Raw genomic sequence first — 23,971 nt, 5'->3', positions numbered from 1 at the left:
TGTCTTTCATGACAAAGACAGAGCCGACCAGAAAATCACACTTGGAAAAGACTAAAAGAACATAGAGTCCAAGCTGTTGTCACTTCAGTCAACCTGTTCAATTTCTAGACCACAAGCAGAGCTTGAGGTACTATAGTCAGATGCTTTCAAACAGCTCCTGATGTCTTAAGAGAGAAGACGCTGTTTGCTAGGCCAGGAAAAATGAAAGCAGCTTAGAAACTAAACAAAATGCTCAGCCACTGTGCTGTTCCTTCCTTGGAGTTTTGGACGACTCAAGCTGGAACCATGGAAGGCAGAAGGGAGGTCATAATTGTGTTTGTGTGCCTTTGAGGGCCAGAGGAGGGTGCTTATTGAGTACGGCCCTCCTTGTAGTTTAAAAGAAGCAGTGTAACTTCCTCAGGTCCAAAAATGCTTCCTGTCCAGATGTTACAGATGTGTGTTACACCTGTTAGCAAAAGTGATGCATTAGTAAAAGGCAGGCTCTTGCATTGGCCTGCATCAATTTGTATTTGCTTGAAATCTGTGACCTTGTCAGAGTAATTTTGCTACCCGTACTGATGGAGAATAAACCAAATCCACCTCTTTTTTTCTTCTCTGCAGGGCAATTTGAAGTTTTCTGTGGATGGTGATGTGCCAGTGATTGAAAACAGCAAGCTGGTGTCTGTCATCGCAGATCTGCTGTCGACCAAAGCTGACATGGTAGAGAAGGCCCTACTTTTTCGAACGGTTGCTACTGGCCGAGATGTCATTGATAAACAGCATACTGAGCAAGAAGCTACCTATGGCAGAAATGCCTTTGCAAAGGTGAATGTGGATCTTCTTTGTACAGCTTTCCAGGTCTTTCAGATGTTTCTCATGTCTGTGGCTTCATAATTTGCTTTGGAAATTCTTTAACTGCTGGCATGGTTGTCTTGTGATCACTGGAGGCAGCCATGAAAATATGTCCACAAGAGGAGTCCACAAGAAGAGTATTGGCAGAAAAATGTTCTAGCCTGTAAGTGAGAGGGGAGGAGAGAAAGCTCTCTTTGAATTTCAATACTTTTCCTGCCTAATTATGTTACAATGATGCTTACTCATCACGTACTGCCAGACCAAGTGGCTATTTGCACGTCTGTTCTGAGCAGTTTGGTGGTACCACTAGTGTTAGTCCGCGATGTTTCAGAATTCTGGGCAATATAACTTGCATATATTTGAAAAGATCATCTGTCAGGTTATGTTACAGCAACTAAATTTTCTCAGTGGGAGTTGTGGGGTGTGTGGGAAACACGTGTAGTTGGATCTCTTGATGCTATAGAAATGTAGTAGTTCAGGCTTCACCATGGAAAATAATCTGGGACCGACATTTGAAAATTAGCTTGTTGTAAACTGGAATTTTATTACACCAGCAAAATTTAAGCAGCCAAAGGAAAGTGCAGCATGCTAATCTGCACTTGGGTTTCCCTGCACCTTGCTGTGATTTTGACACCTGGAAAAGGTTAGACCTCACTCAGTATTCTTCGGGTTTCTACTAGAATGCTGTGGAGATGCCCCTTTGTTATGTATAGTGACTAATTGTGACCTCTATGAGAATGACGTAGTTGTTTTCTCGGTTGGAAGGCAATATATGAACGACTCTTCTGCTGGATTGTAGCACACATTAATGATGTGATTGAAGTGAAAGAGCACAGCAACACAGTTCATGGGAAGAACACAGTCATTGGAGTCCTGGATATTTACGGCTTTGAGATCTTTGACAATAACAGGTAAGCATTCTTTACAAAGAATGCGCTTGTGACTTACATCTGTTTCAAGGTGGTGAATTTAAAGCCGTTCTCTTTTGCATTGCAGTTTTGAGCAGTTCTGCATTAATTACTGCAATGAGAAGTTGCAGCAGCTCTTTATTCAGCTGGTTTTGAAGCAAGAACAGGAAGAGTATCAGCGCGAGGGGATTCCTTGGAAGCATGTGAGTAAACAAGCAGGGCTTGTGAAGAGCTCCAAAAGGATCTCTACAAACTGGAAGAATGGGCATTAAAATGGCAAATTAGAGTCAATGTGAGCAAGTATAAAGTGATGCATATTGGGGCAAAAAATCCCACTTTCACATATACACTGATGGGATCTGTGCTGGCAGCGACAGATCAAGAAAGGGATCTTGGGGTGGTAGTGGATAGCTCGATGAAGATGTCAACCCAGTGTGCGGCTGCTGTAAAAAAAGCAAATTCCATGCTGGCCATAATTAGACGAGGAATTGAGAATAAAACTGCTGATATCATACTGCCATTGTACAAATCTATGGTGAGACCATACTTGGAATACTGTGTATAGTTCTGGACACCACACCTAAAAAAGAATATTACAGAGCTTGAGAAGGTGCAGAAAAGAGCAACCAAAATGATTAAGGGACTAGAGCAACTGTCCTAGGGGGAGCAGTTAAAACACTTAGGGCTGTTTAGCTTGGAAAGAAGGCGGCTAAGGGGAGATATGATAGAGGTCTATAAAATTGTGCATGGTTTGGAAAGAGTGGAAAGGGAGAAGTTTTTCTCCCTCTCCCATAATACTAGAACGCGGAGTCATCTATTGAAGCTGGACGGTGAGAGATTCAAAACAGATAAAAGGAAGTTTTTTTTCTCACAACGCATAGTTAAATTGTGGAACTCCCTGCCCTAAAATGTGGTGATGGCTGCCAACTTGGAAGGCTTTAAGAGGGGAGTGGACATGTTAATGGAGGAAAGGGTATTAATGGCTACTAGTTAAAATGGATACTTGTCATGATGCATACCTATTCTCTCCAGGATCAGAGGAGCATGCCTATTATCTTAGGTGCTGTGGAACACAGGCAGGACAATGCTGCTGCAGTTGACTTGTTTGTAGCTTTCTAGAGGCACCCGGTTGGCCCCTGTGTGAACAGACTGCTGGACTTGATGGGCGTTTGTCTGATCCAGCAGGGCTTTTCTTATGTTCTTATGGCTGTCGAAAATCAGGATGGACTCAAAGGTTGCCAGGAGCCTGAGATTCTGTACCAGTGGGTAGCTATGTCAAGGTCAAAGAGTGTCTAAGTCCTCACCTAACCACTGGGACTCTTTACAAGCCCTTTCCATCTTGTGACTTTTTGGTCTGTGAAACAGCTTTAAATGGGTACGTGTGTAAAGTACTACCAAGTAGCAGCCGACTTATGGCGACCAAATAGGGTTTTTAATAGGTTTGTTCAAATCTGCCTGAAATGCCAGTTGTGATACTGGAACAAATGTCTTGTCAACTTCTGGGGTAAAGATGCATGCTAAGGAACCCACAAGTAACATTTAGTCCTTCACTTCCTGATGTCAATTTCCTTTGTGTGTTTCTTTTTTTTAATGCAGTCTTCCTCACTTCCTGCTGTAAATATCTTGGCTCTGTTATTTTTGCTAGATTGACTATTTCAACAACCAGATCATTGTTGACCTCGTGGAGCAGCAACATAAAGGGATCATTGCCAATCTTGATGATGCTTGCATGAATGTTGGAAAAGTCACCGATGAGATGTTCCTGGAGGCACTTAATAACAAACTGGGGAAACACGCTCACTTCTCCAGTCGGAAGGTACTCCCGGTTCTGCCTGTGAAATTATTTTTCTGCTGACTGAACAGATCAAGCAACTGTGAATATAGCTGATTTAGTTTCATCTGGGTGGTCAAAGAACTATGTGAAACAAACTCCAGTGCATTTTCCAGTCGATACTCTGCATTTTCATGCCTGCATGCAGATGCAAGGGCTAGAAAACTTGCGTTTTAAAGAGTTCAGATTCTCATAATGCAGATTCTGTGCTTGAATAAATGACCTGCCTCTCTCTGCAGATGGGCATTTTTGGTGGTTGACCCCTCAGCTTGAGTGAGTGTGATTAAGAGCCAAACTATATGTTATTTTTCCTGAGTTTGCCATGGGGACTAGCTGCAGGGCCCTGAAGCCACTCATGGGCAAAAAGCACAGACAGGTTTGATTCTGCTCAGGAAATCTCTCCCCCCCACCGCCAGGCTGTGTGCAGTAGCCACAACATCCCAGGGACCGGGCTCCATCAGGAGGCTGAAAATGGCTTGGGGGAGGGTCAGGAATCCCTCCTCTGCCCACTGCCCCAATCCAAATCAGGCCCATCTGTCCTTTTGACACATGAGTTGCCGCAAGGACTTGAAGTCCCAATGGTGACCTTGTGGAAAACATAACACCTGTTTTGGCTCCCAGGGAGTTCATTTTCCAAAGGTCCTACAAAGACACAGGCCTACTTCCTACCAAGGTGTGTCGCTGGAGATTACAGGTGGAGGGGGGATGGAGTGCACCTCCACACAAAAATATTTCCTGGTCCTAGAGGACTAGCATATCAGGAAACTTGTCCTGAACGTGCTGGTCTTATAGGTCTAGGGATTTTTTTTGGGGGGGGGGAGGAGTATTCCATCATGTGAGTCCCCACCTGTAATCCGAAATGGTACAGCCCCCTTAAACAGGCTTATCACCTCAGTGAGAACTTGGCCAGAGTTGTAAATGAGAAATGTATTAGTTTTAGTAAGAGAACAAACAATGCTCAGGGTCCTGTTAGCATCTTCTACACTATACAGTTTTGTGGAGAGGCAGGTAAAAAGCTAAGAACTCGTGGTTATGGCACCTGTTTCAGAGATCAAAATCTTGTACTGGAAGTTTTCCTCCCTTCCTGTGACCTTGTCCCACTTTCTGTTTTCTTCAGAGGTCAATGCAGAGGGGCATCTGGCCCCAAGGGACAAACAGTCATTTCCCCTATGCTGGGAAGGGAAGGGGAGAGGAGGAAGAGGAGGCAACATCAGCTAGCAAAATAAATCTGTGATAACTATCATGGTAGTAGGGGCACTGAATTTGGACCTTGTGGGTTCTAGGATTTTGTGTGTGTGCATGTGTGGTGGTCCTATGCACAACTTCAGGTGGCAGAGGCAGTCCTATCTCTTTGATGGCCCCCCACTTCCTCTCTTCACTGTCACCTTATGTTTATCCCCTCTTTCACTGTGACCTCTTTTTCTCTCCCCCTGCCTTCAGCTCCTCCTGGCTCCACCTTCTCCCCACACCTTATTCCCTCCCCTTGACATTCATGCCCTTTTCTCTCCTAGGCTGCTCATTTAACAGCCCAATTTTGTGGTGGTGTTTAGCAACCTCATAATCCTGACCATGATTTCAGTGGGCATTTTTTAAAGTTATGTGTCCAGATATGCATCTGATAAACTGACCTTTGACTCTCTTATGCCCTGGAATATTTTATTGATCTCTAAGGTGCTTCTGGACTCAAATTGAGCTATGCACATTGTTTCTCTTGGTTCCCCCCCCCCGTCAGTGTCCCCATTGTGTGGATTTTTTGATCCCCACTCTGGAGGCAAGTTCAGTACTAGATGTATGGGAGTAGGGAAGTATCAAATAAAACTGTAGCTGTCTCCATGGATGGGGACCGGCAGAGGTTTTCACTAGATTAGAAGGGTGTGACTGTGACATGCAGGGCAATATAGCTGACTGAATAGTGGATGAAACAGAACAGTTTCCTGTGCGAAGTTAGTTATTCTGATGGCACCCCTCAGAAGAGGGGAGCAGCTGGCACCTGTGCAGGTTGGGGTCAAAGGTGTGCAGGGCCTGCATTTCGGAAATGCACAATCTGCAGAATTGCTTCAGTCTAGTTTGCTGTTCTTTGTAGATAATTTGCCTAATTTTCTCATTGGGAGTCATTGGAGTTGCTCTGATGTCCTGCAGGTGGAGTCACAGCCCTTTTAATGCAACAAGGAAAAACTAGAGCTGGCTAGACGATCATGATGTCACTTACAACCAATAGAGACCCAGTTTACATGCATGTGACCATTTCCTAATCAGCTATTTTTCTGTGGCAGCAACTGCAGATGGTGTTGGCGTTTGATTTCGGTCAAGTGATTGTTGTCCTCGTCAGTGACAAGATGCTGCTGCTTTTACTTCTCCACCCTGAAGCCCTCGAGTCTGATATTTTGTTTTTTTCTGCGACGCACCCTAACGGCTTTCCCCACTGCTTTGAAAACTGGGCGTCCCCCTTGACAGGCACCCAGGGATGCCTTTTGACTTGATGATGAACGGCTCACCCGGGATCCCTTTGCAAAGAAGGCGAAGTGGGGCGGCGGGGAGAGGGGAGGGGAAGAGCTCATCCTATAGGTCAAATAGTCATTTGAACATACACAAATTTTAAAAAAATAGACTTGGGACTGCTTCCAGAGTTAACATGATAGAATTAAAATTTAGACATGTTGTTTTGGCTTGCTGCTGTGAAGTGTAGTACTAAGGGAACGTTCCTGTGGTGGTTTCACACTGGCACATTCGGCTTGGCAGAAAACATTTTGAGCACATCTGCTGAACCAATATTATCCCCACTCCCCACCCCAGCTCGGTTAGCACATTGGCATTGTTATGTTCAACTGGCCCTGTCGTTCTGGGCTTACAGTCAGACATGGATCAGGGGATCAGGGGAAGTCACCTTAAAAAGTGCTTGGTGCTGGAAGGGAGCCCTTTGAGGTGCGTGCAGGGTGGGGGGGGAGCTTCTGGTTTCCCTCCCACCCTGCTTTTGCCAGCAGAAGGGGGAGGCTTTTGCCCCTTTCCTCTGGCTCCGCAGGAGGGAAACAAAAACCACATTCTCCCCCCTCGCAGGGCTCCCTTCCAGTGCTGAATGAACGAGCGCTTTTTAAGATGACGCCCCCCGCTGTATGTCAGACTGTGAGTCCGGTCACGAACCCATGATCCAGCACGTGTCTGTGATATTGATTTGCTTAGCACTTAGCGACGAGGTAGAGTGGTGTTTCTCCAAGAGGTGAGGACCAGCAGTGGTACCAGCCCATGTCTCAGTCCTCCTCTCTGTCTTGTCTTCTTGGGGTATGAGGGCGTCAAGGTTTTTCCCCTAACCCCCCACCAAGATCCCTTCACTGATGTCCAGCCCCGATAGAAGGCTGGGTCAGAAAATGACCGTTTCCTCCCATTAGGCAGGACTTTGCAGTGCTCCTTCGGATTGGCCGCCACCATCTCTGGATGTCTGCCCCCTCCCTTGCAGGGGACTCCCCTTGGCTGCTAGGCAGCCGCTCAGAGTATGGTTGCTCGAGGCTTAACTCAATAGTGTTGGCGAGCAGTCTGGACGTGGATGTAGGAATCAAGGCAAGGTGTTGTAACTAAATCAACTTTGTTTCTATAAGGCACAAAAGGTTAAAGGTAAAGGTCCCCTGTGCAAGCACCAGGTCATTACTGACCCATGGGGTGACGTCCTGACGTTTACTAGGCAGACTATGTTTACGGGGTGGTTTGCCAGTGCCTTCCCCAGTCGTCTTCCCTTTACACCCAGCAAGCTGGGTACTGGTTTTACCGACCTCGGAAGGATGGAAGGCTGAGTCAACCTTGAGCCGGCTACCTGAAACTGACTATTGTTGGGATCAAAGGTCGTGAGCAGAGCTTGGACTGCAGTACTGCAGCTTACCATTCTGCGCCACGGGGCTCATTAAGGCACAATTCAATTCAATTCAAAACCTTTATTGGCATAGCGAGTCATTCAGAACATCTCCATATCAATCAAACACTTGCCCCTCTGACTCTCCTCCGTCACAGAGGGCAAAGGCCAGTTTTGAAGGGAGAGAGAGAAGAGGGGACTGCTTCATTTAAAACGAGGCTTAACTCATTCTTTAACTCAACCGGAAGGTATTTAGTTAGATTAATCAATTAAATTAATACTAGTGTTGCTGCCTTACATTTGTCTACTGGGGCTGTGAAAGTTTGCAAAAGTATCTTTGATGCTATTGTAGGAGCAAATGATTTGACTGGGTTAAATTGGAAAAACCCGTTGTTCTCACTTTATTTCCAGTTTAGCCCCCTCTTCCAAACTAGGTGGGGGTGGGGTCAAGCTGAACATGTAAACAGTAATATGCGGGAGGCACACAGTTTTCTTTCCTAGAGTGGTGGGACCATCATGGAGGAATAGTCATATCGTTTGTGGGGAAGTGGGGGCTGGCTGCTACAAGGAGAGATAAGGGGATGGAATTGCCCCCTTTGTTCAGTGGAGGCGTGTTTGCACATGAATACATGAAGCTGCCTTATACCTAATCAGACCCCTGGTCCATCAAAGTCAGTATTATCTACTCAGACCAGCAGCGGCTCTCCAGGGTCTCAGGCAGGGGTCTTTCACATCGCCTACTTGCCTAGTCCCTTTAACTGGAGATGCTGGGGATTGAACCTGGGACCTTCTGCGTGCCAAGCAGATTCTCTACCACTGAGCCATGGCCCCTCCCCCTGCAGGAGCAGAGTGATTTTGTCCTCCCTCCCTCCAGCCCTCCTGCTATAAGCAACTATTCCTGCGTGTAGGTTCTGTGAGCTGGGATTCAGCAGAATTCAGCAGCTGCAGGAATGGAGAAGAATATATATATTTATTTATTTACTTCACTTATACCCCACTTTTCTCCACAGTGGGGACCCAAGGTGGCTTACACAGATTTCCTCTCTTTCATTTTATCCTCTCAGCACCCTGTGAAAGTGTGTGGCTGACCCCAGGTCACCCAGCAAGCTGCCATGGGGGAGTGGGGTTCACACCTGACACTCTAGCCTGACACTCTAACCACTACCCCCACTTTCTGTGCATGAATGGTTGGGTGAAGGCCGGTTTGCTTGATGAAGATGCTGGCTGGAGAGAGCCCGTGCAGCTGGACTGTCGGGAGAGGCTGGGTTGCAGAGGTAACGTCCAGCAGCCTCTTCCTAGCATCTCTAGACCTTCGTCTGTTTACATTCTGACTTTTGAAAAGCATCGAGCAGTATCGGTAGGTACACAGTTGAAACAATCTGCTCTGGGAGTTCTATTTTTACTGAGTAAAACTGTCACCATGGAGAGAGCTCTGTGGAGAACTTGAGGCATGCCAGATATAGATGTTCAAAATAATTTTTGCCACACGGGTGAGAGCCTCAGAGATTATTATTTGCTGCTGCTTCTTCATAGAGCCCCATGGATGCTGTTGTACACTGAAGCTCTCTTTATACCATAGAAATTAGTCTTCAGAAAACAGGTCATTCAAATCCTTGTACAGCTACCCTGTAAACCAGATAATGCACTTAATGTGGAAATTCTTTAAAGGAGTTACCCTGAAATAAGTAGATAATATTGGCAGAGTCTGACCATGCGCTTCTCAGTTGACTGTTATAACTGCACATCATGTATGCCAGAAGAGTCTTGCTGAATCCGACCAGTGGTCTATCTAGTCCAGCATCCTGTTTCACACAGCAGTCAACCAGTTGCCTTATGAGGCCAACAGACAGGGCACAGAGACTTAGGTCTTTCCCTGATGCAGCTTCCCAGCAATGGTATGGGGGAAGGGCCATGGCTCAGCGGTAGAGCTTCAGCATGCAGAAGGTCCCAGGTTCAATCCCTGGCATCTCCAGTTAAAGGGACTAGGCAAGTAGGTGATGTGAAAGATCTCAGCCTGAGACCCTGGAGAGGCGCTGCCAGTCTGAATAAACCATACTGACATTGATAGACCAAGGGTCGGATTCAGTATAAGGCAGCTTCATGTGTTCATGTGTATTCTGGAGGTATATATGCAAGCCGCTGTGTGAGCCGGTTATATTGTGCCTTGGGCTCTCAAGAAATGGGTGGCCAGTGCACCCTGTGTTTAATCTTCTGACTTCTTTCATTAATGGCACCGGATTGGGGCTTACTGGTCTCCAGCTTCTTAGTGGGTAAAGAGGTGTTGAAGATTGGCAAAACCTGTTTCAGCTGCTGTCCACCTAGGGTTGCCAGCCTCCAGGTAGTGGCTGGAGATCTCCCGGAATTACAACTGGTCTCCAGACAATAGAGATCAGTTCCCCTGGAGATAATTGCTAGTTTGGAAGGTGGACGGTTTGGCATCATACCCTGCTGAGGTCCCTCCCTGAACCCCATCCTCCCCAGGCTCCACCCCCAAAATCTCCAGGTATTTTCCAACCCAGACCTGGCAACCCTGCGTCCACCTGTGATTGATTGTGTGGGAAAGCTTAACGTGTTAAATGTAGTGTTTCCTTGAGCAGAGGATGGCATTGCTAAGATTTCAAATAGTAAGAGAACCAACTTCTCTTACTATTTAGAAGAGAGATTGAGCCTGCTCAACATATAGCGAATTGACTCTGGAAACTTTTGTCTTTGCTTGTACTGTGCTCACTATCTTTAGCCTCTTGTATTCTCCCATTTGAACCCGCGGATTCTCTTCTGTCCTGAACAGTTCTGGAACAAAATGATATTTGCTTGCATGCTGCTTGGGGTGGAGAGGCTGAGGAAGCCTGGAACTGTGCACAAATAACCCTACCCCAAAACTTTGAGGGAGATTAATAGACTGGAAGTTATGGCTATGAAGTACTTTCTCGGCTCTCCCTGGCTCTTTCACAATGCCTTTCTTGATGTCAGGCAGATGGCTAAAAATAAAAATAAATCAGTCTTGGATTTTTCCAGTGTTTTCTCAAATATTGGTGGACGGAAACTTGAGTGTGCCTTTGTGCGCTCAAGTTTGTATCTCTAGATTTCTCTGGGTACCCCAGATCTTGAACACATGAGGCTGCCTTATACAGAACCAGACCCTTGGTCCATCACCATCAGTACTGTCTGTTCTAACTGGCAGCAGCTCTCCAGGGTCTTAGGTGGAGGTCTTTCACATCACCTCCTACCAAATCGTTTCAATTGGGGATTCTGGGGATTGAACCTGGGACCTTCTGTTTGCTATGGCCCCTCCCCATCTTCAAACAGAGAGCATATCCTACATGCCTCTTGGTTTGATCCTGATCGTGAATTTATTTGGAATTTTGCTATTCCAAGCTATAAATTGTAAAGGAAAGCCAGGTTTCTGCCTCCTTATGCCCAAATTATTAATCATGCCCCTCATAGCAAAGCCAAGATGACATCGCGTTTCTCAGGTAGTAAGAGGTATGCCTTGAGGCAGATTTACTGAGAGCAACAGTGGAGGCTGCAGAAGCTAAGATGGATGTTTCTGAAGAGCACCGAGGATTGTGTGCTGATCTGCTATCGGAGTAACGATCTCTCAGTCTCACCATGAATGCTCCACTGCTCCCTGGTGAACGTGCTGGGTTCTACATCAGGGTGGATAAGCTCCGAGGGGCTGCTCTGCCCTACATACTAGTGGCCTAGTTTACGGGCTGGATATCTAGTGGGCTGCTATCCGCTTGCTTTTCTGTTCTGCAAAACCAGCGCAGCATAGGAGAATACTTCCCCTGTGTGCGGAGGAGAAATCTGAATTAATTTACAGCTCTTCTTTCAGTTGGCTGACAGCCAAAGGGTTGTGCAGTCTGCGTGATCCTCATTGTGCCGGACGGCTCATCACTGGATGTTCCCGATCCAATTTGATTGTCTGCCCCTCCCCCCCATCCCCATTTCGTACGTTGAGCACGTCAAGGCCTTTTCACCCATTATGGTTTTCCCGTATAGAATTTCTACATAGGAAATAGAGTTTATGGCAATATTTAGAGTGATCACTAAACATGGGGCCTCAGTTATGATGATCAGGCAATTGATTTATGATATTGTTATGCCCCATGCTGTATAGTCATAAATTATATGGACATCAGTGGATGTGTGAATTTCAAGTGGAGATATGGAAAGGAGGAATGAGCCCTTCTGTCCACCTTCTGCCCTCACCCCCGTCTTGCTCTTTGGGCCATTTTTTCTACTGCCAGGCCAACGTCTTGTCTTAGAACTTGGGGTAGGGAGCGTGTGGAGAGAGGCAGGGCAAAACTGGAAGGAAGGATTGGGGTCAACACCTGCCTCCACTTGAACATGTTTTCCGTACTACCATGTTTTTTTAAAGATATTTTATTAAAAAATTATACATAACAAACTCAGTCATTCCCATACATACAATATAATCAATCTTCCAGGGGATTCGTTGTACATTTATCGATTCATTGCTTACAAAAAAAGAAAAAGAAAAAGCCTAATCAGCTGTCTATCGTTTGATCTATACTTGGCTCATAATCTCCATTTACTGTTCCATATTAAACTATTATGTATATCGTCGAAGGCTTTCACAGTCAGAGTTCATTGGTTCTTGTAAGTTATCCGGGCTGTGTGACCATGGTCTTGGTATTTTTTTTCCTGATGTTTCGCCAGCAGCTGTGGCAGGCTTCTTCAGAGGAGTAACACTGAAGGACAGTGTCTCTCAGTGTCAAGTGTGTAGGAAGAGTAATATATAGTCAGAAAGGGGGGGGGGGTTTGAGCCTGTGTCCTGTTTGTGTCAGTCCATGTTCAGCCATGAAATTCATAAACATCAGCACAACTTTAACAGAAAAGAAGAGAGTTTAAGAATGAATAAGGCTTGGCTTCCTGTCCTGAAAACCTCCAGACTAACAAAGACTACAGTCCACAATAGCCATGCAGATTAGCTTTTGATTTCACACATTAACAGATCACTTCAAGATACAATGGTTCCATATTAACATCCCACACCCTCATTAGCACATTATCTTGATACTTACAGGACAATGATTAGCACATTACCTTTGATACTTTTTGCAGGACAATGATTCAGCTCAAACCCAACCCCTTTCTGACTATATATTACTCTTCCTACACACTTGACACTGAAAGACACTGTCCTTCAGTGTTACTCCTCTGAAGATGCCTGCCACAGCTGCTGGCGAAACGTCAGGAAAGAAAATACCAAGACCACGGTCACACAGCCCGGATAACCTATTATGTATATCCATTAAATTTATTATCTTTACATTCCTATTCTAATGTTCTAGTAAGCGCGAGTATACCTCCACCCCTCTTTATTAAATTATGGTTTCAGTTTTGCATAATCAAAGTAAGGTACCTACTTCTGGAATTCTTCCATCGATTCTTCTGAAATTCTTCCATTAGATAATTACCTTCAGCGTTTTTGATCGGCCAGTTTGTTTCTTGAGACTTTTGACATCTGGACTTCAAAATACTGCTTGGCAAACAAGGTTCAGTTTGGGTGTATCTGAAACCTGTGGGAAAAGATGCTGGCCCACTTTTCTTCCAAAATGACTCATGAACTTGATATAGCAACATAACTGAGAAATCGTCCTAGTCTTTAATTGCAGTCTTTAGTGTACCTTTTTTCAGGGCTGTTTCCTACAAAAGAAGCTCCTTTAAAATAAAGTTTGCATTGAACTGTCTGCTTAATGGTGCCCTGCAGTTTGGCCTTGAGTGCATTCATGACATGGCACAAAGGAATATGGAAAGGAACAGATGACAGAGATAAACCTAAATTCTGATTTCTCAGAGTTTCTATTAATAAACAGGAACAGTATCACTGAGTCTGAAGAAAAGATTGGCTTGGCTGTCTATAAATAAATACCTTCTTGTCTGTTGTCCTGCTGATCATGCATGTTTTTGTATGGAATCATAGAATCATGGTTCATACCAGGTTCAACTATTGGTGAACTCTGATTGCATAAGGTTTTTCTTTTATCTTTGACAGCTAATTAAAACAGTTACTGAAATACTAGATTTATTGCCTTTTAATGGAGATTAAGAGTTAAGTTTGGCCTTCTAATCTTGCTGTAGAAAAGAAAATGTCTTTTTAGATGCACCTGTTCAGCTCATCAGTAGTTAAGAATCAGTTATTTATTTAGATGATAATCACATGTTTAAGTTAAAAGAGATTTAACATAAAATACAAGAGCTATTTTTCTACAAAAATGCATTGATGTGATAAGCAAATCAGATTTATCTAGACAGAAAATGCGAAAGAGAATAGGTGAGATTTCTGTTTGTGTGTGTGTGACTTGGGTTTTCAGAAAATTCTTATAAGCAGTTTCAGACAATAATCTGAAATCTGGTTTTCTTTAACTTTAATGTGGTTGAGAAATGTTAGGAGATCTGATAATTATGGCAGTTATTTTTGCAATAACTCCAGGGGTAATATTCACATGCTTGTATTTTCTAACTTGTTGCCTGATAAAGTGTTTCTTTTTTCTGTAAGATAAATAACTCTTTGAAGGTTTTCTGTCTGGGTTGCTGGTGTTAGTTGAACGAACAGAACTCACAATTAATTAATTTGTACTGTCAGAAAATTAAAGGTTTCAAATAACTTTTAATCTGATAGATCTTGGAGATATCTGGAGCTAACAGTTTTAAAAGACAAATTCTTAGAAAGCTGTTTAGTCCAGATTCTGTGTTTGGGTGCAGGAGTAAAGAACAGTATTATGAAAGAGATTTCACATCCAAACCCAGAAAAGCAGCAGTGGTTTACAGACCATGCCTGAACTTAAAAGCAGCTTTGGAAGGCCTTCCATGCCAGTGTTTTAACACTGACCTCTTAACTATTTGTTTTTAAGCTCTGTGCTATGGACAAAAACTTGGAGTTTGACCGAGACTTTAGGATTAAGCACTACGCTGGAGATGTTATGTAAGTGTGTGGTTCCTGCATTTGCTGTTGATAAACTCATACAATTAGTATACTCTTATACGTTTTTATAACCATGCTGTTTTTCTTATTCTTGTGTCTGTGTTTTCATTACAGTCTAGGATACTCTTCAGTTTTTGGGGAGGGAGGGTGGGGCTTTCTCCAGTCCATGGAGGTGGCTGAAGAAATCTGATCTAAAAATGATTTGGTCTGTGCTGTTTGTAACCTGAGCCATAAGAATCCCATTTCTGTACGCAGAATAAAGGATCTCTCTGTGCTGCACCATTCTCCGTTGCTCTTCTCCCTTCTGTATGGGCAGTGGTCTGTTTAATGGTTCTGGCCAGTTGGACCGCTCAGAGGGAGAGCACACGCTTTGCATGCCTAAGGTCCTTTCCAGGAGAGAGGGCAGCAAGGCAGGAAAGGCTTGAATGTGAGTACTTAATACTGGCTTAGATGGGTATGAGACTGTAGATCACATGAGAACCAGCGTGGTGTGGTAGCTGGTGTGCTGGACCAGGAGCTGGGAGGCCCAGGTTCTAATCCCCGCTCTGCCATGGAAGTGATGACCTAGGGGCTGTCATAAACTCTCAGCCTAACCTATCTCATAGGGTGGTTTTGTGAGGATAAAACAGACGAGAGGAGAATGATGCAAGCTGTTTTGGGTCTCCATTAGGGAGAAAGGCAGGGTATAATTGAAGCAAAATAAAAATACATGAAACAGAGAGGTAAAACGTATCTGTCACACTTTATCTCTTGTTTGTGCAGGCACTTCTGAGTTTTCTTAGGCCTGACTACAATGATGTTATTCTCATTGCTGGAAGAAGTCTTTAAAATTTAGTCATTCAATTTATACCCTGTTTTTGTCTCCAGTGGGGGACCCAAAGAGAATATCTGTGTGGTTACCATATGGGTGCCATATTGTATTGATTTGTTACCCGCCCTGAGCCCAGCTTTGGCCAGGGATTGAGGACGTGAGGCAAGTCCAAACAAATAAATAAATAAATATCCACCTGGCAATATATGTGGGGTCATACCATGCTAGACTAGTGTGATTCTTTGATTCCCTCGTTGACAGTGGCCTACTGTGTTTGTCACCGGCAGAGTTGACTGCATTTGTTGTTTTTCCTCTTTCATTTACCAGCTATTCAGTCACGGGATTTATTGATAAAAACAAGGACACTTTATTTCAAGATTTCAAGCGCCTGATGTATAACAGGTAGGAGCAAAGCTTAATCGCTCACCTGTTCTTGACACATTGACCAAATACTTTGACTGGTCATGGACCGTTTCAATAAACTGACTGACTGACTGACTGACTGGCCAAATACTGGTGACCTTTTAATTTGTCCTCTGGCTTTGTAGCTCCAACCCTGTGTTGAAAAAGATGTGGCCAGAAGGCAAACTGAGCATCACAGAGGTGACCAAGCGGCCGTTGACTGCTGCAACACTGTTCAAGAACTCCATGATTGCTTTAGTGGACAACTTGGCCTCTAAGGTAAGAAGTTCTCAGCTTTAGCTTTGCATTCTCTTTAAGACAGCAGCAGGCCACCGTCATTTGTGCATTGCATTTGGGAAAGCTGAGAAGGAGAGAGAAACTATCCTGGGAACTGAACAGAGGCAAAGTGTTGGCTAGTACCAAGCTTTTCTGGAGAGCACTGTGAAGTGGAAACCTTATTGGTTAATCAGAGATGTTTTGGTATTGGTTGTGGATTCTTCAGTGGGAATTAAATGTACTCTGCACATGTTTGAAGCCATTGCATTCTTTGTTTTTTACAAACTGCTGTAGGTCAGCCCTATAATTGAGACAGATTCCAGGACCAAGCCCTTAAAGAGGATAAAGTTGACAGTTTACAGCGTTGAACAGGAGTGTTTCAGCTGAGCTTGGTGGTTTATGTGTATTGATCTGCTTCATCCAAATGTAGGTCTGCCAGAGCCAATCAGAATTCATCAGTCCAAGAAAGTTTCCATTATTCACCATGCGTTCAAATGATACATCCTTGAAAAAGTATGGATGTCCCAGAGTTACCACTATCTAGTCTCTAATTAAGTGCTGGCCCTACATTTGGCCTTATACTGTGTTCCCCCCCACCCCTTTTTTTGCTGTCATCAAGTCACAGCTGACTTACTCCGACCCTGTAGGGTTTTAAGGCAAGAGACATTCAGAGGTGGTTTGCCATTGCCTGCCTCCGCGTCTCACCCCTGGTATTCCTTGGAGGTCTCCCATCCAAATACTTGTCAGGCAACAGGCTGAGAGTGTGTGACTGGCCCAAGGTTACCCAACGTATTTCCATGGCAGAGTGGGATTCGAACCTGGGGTTTCCATATCCTAGTCTGACACCTTAACCACTTCACCGTGCTGGTTCTCTTGTGTTCCTTTACTACAGTAAGCTGATATTATGCTCTGCTTCCAAGTCACATGCCGATGGTATGAGGCTCAATAACTTTATGTTCACTACATTGGGTTTCTTTTACCAAGTCTAAATAAGATGCTTAGGGGCTACTACCTGGCTATGGAAGTGTATCTATTGTGGTGAAATGTAGGTCAGTTGGTTAAAAGGGGGGGGGGGATTGCAGCATCAGCCTTTGAGATGGTTACATTTAACTGGGATTATGTCACAGGAGCAATTGAATTGAGCAATCTAATGAGAAGGCAGTTTAGATTTAAATAGATGCTCTCAATTCATGATTCTTGGATTTTCCCTGAAGATCCCAAGATTACTAATTTAGCAGGTTTGTGCTCATATAGGACAGTCTCTATCCCTGATGGTCCCCACCGACCATCCTTTGGTGGGCACTGAGTTGTATCCAGCCATGTTGCCAATGGGATAGAAGGAGGGATCTCCATTCCTACTTGTATCTGGTGAAGGAAACTTTGACTCTCAAAAGCTCCCCCCCCCCAAATCTTCTTGGTCTCTTTAAGTTGTTACTGGACTCGAATCCAGCTCGTCTACTTCAGACCAACATGGCTCCTCTCTGAAACTTGACGTCACTGTAAATGGGTTTTTTTCAGTGTCAGCTAATAAACCAGACACCTAAGCTCAATTGTATATTCTTTTGACATGCTGCCTCAGCCAGTACAGTATGCAGCGGTGATTGAACATTAACATAGTAAGTCTCCCAATATTAAAAAAAGAAAAGAAAATTGGAAGCATCCCTGGCATTCTCTATTCTCACGTCTTGATCTTTTTTTGCCTATACATGGCTGTGTTTTCTTTTTCTTTGGTTAGATATCACTGGTAAACATCCATGTGTTCTGTCCCCCCAAAGCCAGATCTGAAGAGCATGGCATATCGCATCAAAAAGCAAAACTGTCCTCTATCAGTTTTGCAAAACAGTGTATCATTCAGCTGCAAGGGAATAAACATGGTGTGAAAATCATATGGGTATAAATCCGTCGCTAGGCAGTGTCATTTTAATCTAAGCAATTATAGATTGCCTTCCTGGAGATTGGAAAGAACATAAACCCTCAAAATAGAGCTAATGTTACGAACAGATTGCAAGATGCCCTTATATGTTCACTAAACCTGTGCCAGCTCTTAGCTTACAGAGGTGTTTTTTTCTTCACAGTTTCCTGTGGGCTGTGTGACAGGTTTTGAATAGAGCTTCTTCTTTTGAAAGACAGTGTAAAAAAAAGGTTGAATGTTCATAATATTTACACAAGTACTTGTGCTCCTTGCCCCAACTGTGCTGCGGAAAGAGGGGTTTGACCAGTAAGCAGAAATGCAGAACAGACATGCTGAGCAAACTGTCTGGAGTTCATAAGAATGCTAAATTTTGTCAAGGCCTGACTGCTCTCTGGAATAAGGAGATGGCCTCGGGTGTTGACACAATTGCCCCTATGCTCTCTCTCCCCTGGACAGAGCCAAGTGGTCTCCCTTGCTTCAGAGGAAGAGTTCAGTCCGCTGTTGCTTCTACCAAAGCAATTGGAAGTCTTAAAGGACAAGAGGGCAGGGGTTTGGGTTGGCATACTAAGTGTCGCATTGATTGGAATTAACCCGCCAGTTCTTCAGCTGCAATCTTCTAGTGGTGTTGGCTGATGTAATTGGGAGGATTCATTCAATTGACCTTTTAAGTAATGATAAGGAGATGATTTCTAAACTGTGATGGTAGATTGTTACCTTTTTAGGATAACCATTACTATGGTAACAGACTGTATAGAAATATCTCATTGAGAACAGTGAGGGGAAGTAACTGCTGTGGATGAGGCTAGAGAAAGGGCTGAGTGAGTTGCTCACGAGCTTTCATCTTGTGGAAAAATACCTCTGTCGACACGATCCCCAAATACATTAACACAGTGTGCCTTCTAAAGGCTTTTTCTAAATGTGAACTCTTTGATGATTCAGTAAATGAATGAAGTGGCATGAGAGGTCAGGGATTTTTCTCTGAAGAAAAAGCCATTCCTCCCTTTGATTTAACAAAATGGTGGGTTTTATACAAACCCACGCAAGATGGAAGGCAAGCTGCATGTGTTGTGTTTTGTAAGTGGTGTGCTTACTTGCTCTGAAGGATTGCCTATTGGCCACAGACCAAAAGAACTGCTCTAACAGGTGGGCCTTCTAAGACAGGACCTGCCCCTTGTCCCCAGATTACTACCTGTGAAATAGGAACTATGAGTGGTGTCTGATCACACTGCTTAGCTGGGCATGGAACCTGCTTCCAGTGCAAAATTCCTTGTACTGGAGCCAGGTTCCCTGCTTATCGCTGAAGACTGATAAGATACAACCCACAAATAACCTACTAAATGTATTAGGAGGGTCAAACAAGATGAAGATCCATAAATAATGTAGCCTTAAGGCTGATCTGATATAATTAGTCTATTTTTACAGTTGGAGCTCTGGCAGTTATCCCATGGTGAAATGAATGTTTTGACAAAAAGCCGGTTCCATGTGGATCTCAGCACAGATTTACTGGATGTGTTACCTCTTCAGGGGAAGAGTAATGCTCCCGGTCCCTTACCCCTGGCTAAAGGTTTTGCAATAGCCTTGCAGAGCATTGCTTTCTTGCTCCCCAACACCTCCCCTCTCTGGCATGAATCTTCTCTCTCCGGTCTTAGCTGTGATTAAAGTTTGTTGATGCCGACCTTTCAGTGTGGTGATACCAGCCAGGTTCATTGTTGCCCAGGTCTTGATGCCAGATTCAAGCCATGAAACCAGCATGACTAGTAACAATAAGGAAAATCCATATTGCAAGTGGGGAGGGGTTGGGAGAAGGAATATGTGTTTCCCTGGCCTGTTCCTTTAACCATTGTGACGTTAACTGTTCATTGTCCCTCAGTTATTTCCTTTCTACCTTGCATCATAGTTTTTGGTTTGTTTTTTAAATCGCTGTGTTCCACACTGCATCCCTGTAGGAACCGTTCTATGTCCGTTGCATCAAGCCCAATGACAAGAAGTCCCCCCAGCTGTTTGATGAGGAGCGTTGCAGGCACCAGGTGGAATACCTCGGGCTCCTGGAGAACGTGCGGGTCCGGCGGGCAGGATTTGCCTATCGCCAAACATATGAGAAGTTCCTTCACAGGTAACAAAAGATGAGCCGTTTCCAGTGTTGGGGGGACAACTAGACACGAAGCCCCAATTGTACTGTGTGACATTAAATATGTATGCACATAACTGAGCAGGAACTTCGCAACAGATCTAAATAAAGAAATTAACACTCCATCAATTGCAAGGTCATTTGCTGTTTTGGGCAACCATGCAGCTTTCTAGTACCATAGAATCACAGAATCATAGAGTTGGAAGGGGCCATCTAGTCCAACCCCCTGCTCAATGCAGGATCAACCTAAAGCATCCTTGACAAGTGTTCATCCAGATACTGCTTGAGGACTGCCAGTGAAGGGGAGCTCACCACCTCCCTGGGCAGCTGATTCCACTCCTGAACTACTTTTATTATATAAAAAATCCTAATATGTAACCAGTACCTATCCACCCGTAATTTGTGCGTCCTACCCGCTGCTGCCCACAGGATCAGCTCCCTGCCCTCCTCTAAGTGACAGCCTTTCAAATACTTAAAGAGAGCAATCCTGTCCCCCCTCAACCGTCTCTCCTCCAGACTGAATTTATGTGTGGCACTTTTCTTGACTTTGCAAAAGCAGCTTCTCCAGAAATTGTATGCTGGGATTGGCTGTTTATTTAGACATCTGTATCCTTCTTCTCTTCCCAGTTGGGATCCGACGCCTCTGACAATGTTGTTCTCTCCCCCCCCCCCCCACTTCGTTTTATCCTGGCCTTATGCTTTCTGTAGCTGGTTCCCAAAAAGTTAAGATGGCAGAGCAGGGCCACCTCTACTTTGCTGGTCCAATATACATCAGAAAAAATGGCAGGATTGCTCCAAGAGTTAGACAAACTCTGTTTGAAAAGTTGGCCAGGATTTTTCTGGCACCAGGCCAGGCCACCTGAATCCATTGCAGGAGTACATGTTTTCCAGCCAAGGCCAGTTGGAAGTTTGCGCTTGACCTGGGTCTCGAGAGTGGAAGACGCTGCTCTGTAGACAAGGCAAGGATGAACAGCCTGGCTTTTAGTGTTTGCACCTGGCCTGTTCTGGAGGCTGCATACGATCTGTCCACCAGAAGTGCCAATGTTGGATGCCTTTTATCCCTGGAGGGGCCTCTGTGCCCAGAGTTGGCTCCTTGTTGGATTCGAATTCAATGCCAGGAGCTCCTGACAAGTTTGAAGAATTCTTCATTTTCCAGCGGAATGCCTGAACCACTCTGGTTCACTAAATGCATCTATTTGGTGTTTTGTTCTGCAGGGTTACAGTATGCTTAAAACCAACAATAGTCCAATATTCTCTCAAAGGCTATGTTTTAAAGCCTTAAGGCTCCATAGAAAAGAAACCAAGGATAAACTCTCTTAACTGGAAGCACCCTGACTCCTGTTTAAATGAATCCTATACAAAGTGCTAATTCCATTAGCTTCTGTAGGAAGCTGTTTTCACAGGAAGGAGTAATAAAAGGAGGGAGTCTCACTGCATTTCTTACAGTTGTAATATATGCCCAGTGTCCCTTAACCCCATGTAAATCTGCACATTCCTTCCCTTTCTCCTCTTAAGGAAATCTGCTTTGGTAGGGTCATATGGGATGCACTAGTACAGTACTGATATACCAATGAGCTCAGGAGAGGGTGGAGATGGCCATAAGAGCAACGTAATGCTTCATAAAAATTATTGGTATGAATGCAGGTACAAGATAATCCCTGAATTCACATGGCCAAATCACAAACTCCCATCAGACAAGGAAGCTGTGAAGAAACTGATCGAGCACTGTGGGTTCCAGCATGACGTGGCTTATGGAAAGACAAAGATTTTCATCCGAACACCTCGGACGCTGTTCACCTTGGAAGAACTGCATGCCAAGATGCTCGTGTGGGTGGTTCTCTTCCTACAGAAGGTGAGGCACAGCAGAGGAAGCTACTTTAAAATATCCCGTCTCTCCCCATTGGAGGAGGCAATATGGTCTCTGGCAGGTTTCCATTGCAGTTTTAGTTTATATGGTGAACCAGTGACACTTTGTGGGTTGTGTCTCCTGGCCCATCCCAAATAGGACTGAACCTTGAATACCAATCTGTTTTCCACAATATAAACAACTGACATCTTGAGCCGTGGCTTTTGCCTACGAGTGGCAAAGGGCTAGAAGTATTTGACCAGTGGCAACAGGGCTCATGTAAAATTCCAAATTCAACACGAGGCAACTGGGATTTCTGAATAAACTTACCCAATCAGGTAGGGTTGCCAACCTCCATGTAGGGAGGGTCTGGTGATCTGGAATTGCAGCTTACCTCCAGACCAAAGAGATCAGTTCCCCTGGAGAAAATGCTTTCTTTGGAAGGTGGTCTATATGGCAGTATATCCAACTGAGGTTCCTCCCATCCCCAAACTCCACCCTCCCCAGGCTTCACCTCCCAAATCTCCAGGAATTTCCCAGCACAGAGCTGGCAAACCTATAATCAAGTATAATCATGAAAGAAAAAGAGAACAGGACATGACAATTACTTTATGTCTATTTGGGATTATGAGTCTCCCACTCTGGAAACTCAAAGTGGTTTATAAAATGAAGTATGAGTAAAAACACAACTTACAAAAACATGTTCACCCCAAAAGCTCCCCCCCCCAATAAAACTTTAAGCAGTAATGAGCCAGAATTACTTCCCAGGCAGGCGCAGTTCTGCCAGCATGGACAGGCCAGGAGCCCTTTGACTCGCACCCAAGCCTCTTGCATCTGCTTTATGTTATTTGTAGAAATGGAGGAACAAATGCTGACCCCATAATGAAGGCGGGGGAGAAAGCAGAGCGAGATGCTCCTCAGCGCCCAGCCCTCTGTCTGGAGGGTTTGCTTCACACGTTTTCTAGCACAGGGCACCAGAGCTGAGGGTTAGAAACTTCTCTTGCTTTGTAAACACAAATCCAGTTCTGCAGACCATGCAAGTAGACTGGCACCCATAGATATTAATAGTGTCAGTCTCAGGCGTTTGCCTCTAGCATCCCTCAAGCATACTCATCCAGACAGGCAGATCTGAAGCAGTAAAACTTTATTAGGAACTAAAAAGCAAATTAAAAGAACTAACTGCTCGCAGGCAGGCGAGGTTAGCAATGGAGAGCAAGTACACGCTACCTGCTTAAAAACATTAGGACAAGAGAGTAAGATAAACATTGCTATGCAACAGCGAGATAGGCATTTCCCATGAATGAAGACACAACACGCCACAGGCACTAAAGAAGTATACACAGGAGCTTCCAAGCCCTGGGAACCAAGGACTTGACTTGTGGCCAGAACTTGGCCTGAACTCATGTCAAGAGCGTGTCAGGATCTTGCGTTCAGTGAAGACACTGACATTCTGCCCCCCTTAAGGCCCCTCCCCTGACGATGAGGCTTTTCAGGATAGGCTTCATGAAACTGGCAGACCAGGCTGGGGGCAGCTATGTGGTGTTCTGCCACCCACTCATCATGACTGGGCCCCAGATGTTTCCAACGTACCAGGTAGTGTAGGGTCTTATTACGCACCCGAGAGTCCAAAATTTTGGAAACCTCGAAATGTTCTTCACCTTGAACCAACATCAGGGAACCTGGGGCAGGTTCGGGATGCCACTCGGGGGCAGCCACATATTTTTTCAATGAACTGATATGGAACACTGGGTGGATACCTTTCAAAGACTTGGGAAGATCGAGTTCCACTGTGACGTCATTAATGAGCCGAGACACCGGGAAGGGCCCCGCATACTTTTCACTGAGCATTTTACATGGGCGAGGGGAGCAAAGGTTTTTTGTGGACAGGTAGACCTTGTCTCCCACCTTGATGTCCCACCCCCGAAAATGGTGTTTGTCCGCTTGAGCCTTGTACCGGCTTTTGGCCTTTTCCAGGTTCTTTTGTAACCAGGGCCAGGTGTTTTGCACTATGCTTACCCACTCACCCATCTCGGTATCGGTCTCCCCACCCGAGAGATTCACGTTTCCCAAAGGACCGAAGTCTTTACCATACATCACCTGAAAAGGGCTAAACCCAGTGGACTGATGAGTAGAGTTATTATAAGCATATTCAGCAAACGGTAAAAGATCCACCCAATCGTCTTGATGGTAGTTTACATAGCAACGTAAGTAACATTCTAGTACAGAGTTGACCCGC

The 23,971-nt window shown here is 44.7% G+C and overlaps 1 protein-coding gene across 1 annotated transcript in view; it reads left to right on the top strand.

Moving 5' to 3' along the window:
- MYO1D (myosin ID) overlaps positions 1–23,971 on the top strand; it is a 209,133-nt gene that overhangs the window by 54,864 nt on the left and 130,298 nt on the right. The window contains exons 8-16 of the mRNA XM_056863329.1: positions 601–804; positions 1,597–1,742; positions 1,828–1,942; positions 3,385–3,555; positions 14,290–14,360; positions 15,499–15,573; positions 15,720–15,852; positions 19,708–19,874; positions 21,534–21,741. Of these exons, the coding sequence (XP_056719307.1) occupies positions 601–804; positions 1,597–1,742; positions 1,828–1,942; positions 3,385–3,555; positions 14,290–14,360; positions 15,499–15,573; positions 15,720–15,852; positions 19,708–19,874; positions 21,534–21,741 (1,290 nt within the window). The remainder of the gene's footprint in view (positions 1–600; positions 805–1,596; positions 1,743–1,827; positions 1,943–3,384; positions 3,556–14,289; positions 14,361–15,498; positions 15,574–15,719; positions 15,853–19,707; positions 19,875–21,533; positions 21,742–23,971) is intronic.

Source organism: Euleptes europaea, chromosome 18 (assembly GCF_029931775.1).
Source record: "Euleptes europaea isolate rEulEur1 chromosome 18, rEulEur1.hap1, whole genome shotgun sequence".
NCBI classification, from domain to species: Eukaryota; Metazoa; Chordata; class Lepidosauria; order Squamata; family Sphaerodactylidae; genus Euleptes; species Euleptes europaea.
This window is presented reverse-complemented; position numbering and strand designations above follow the sequence as displayed.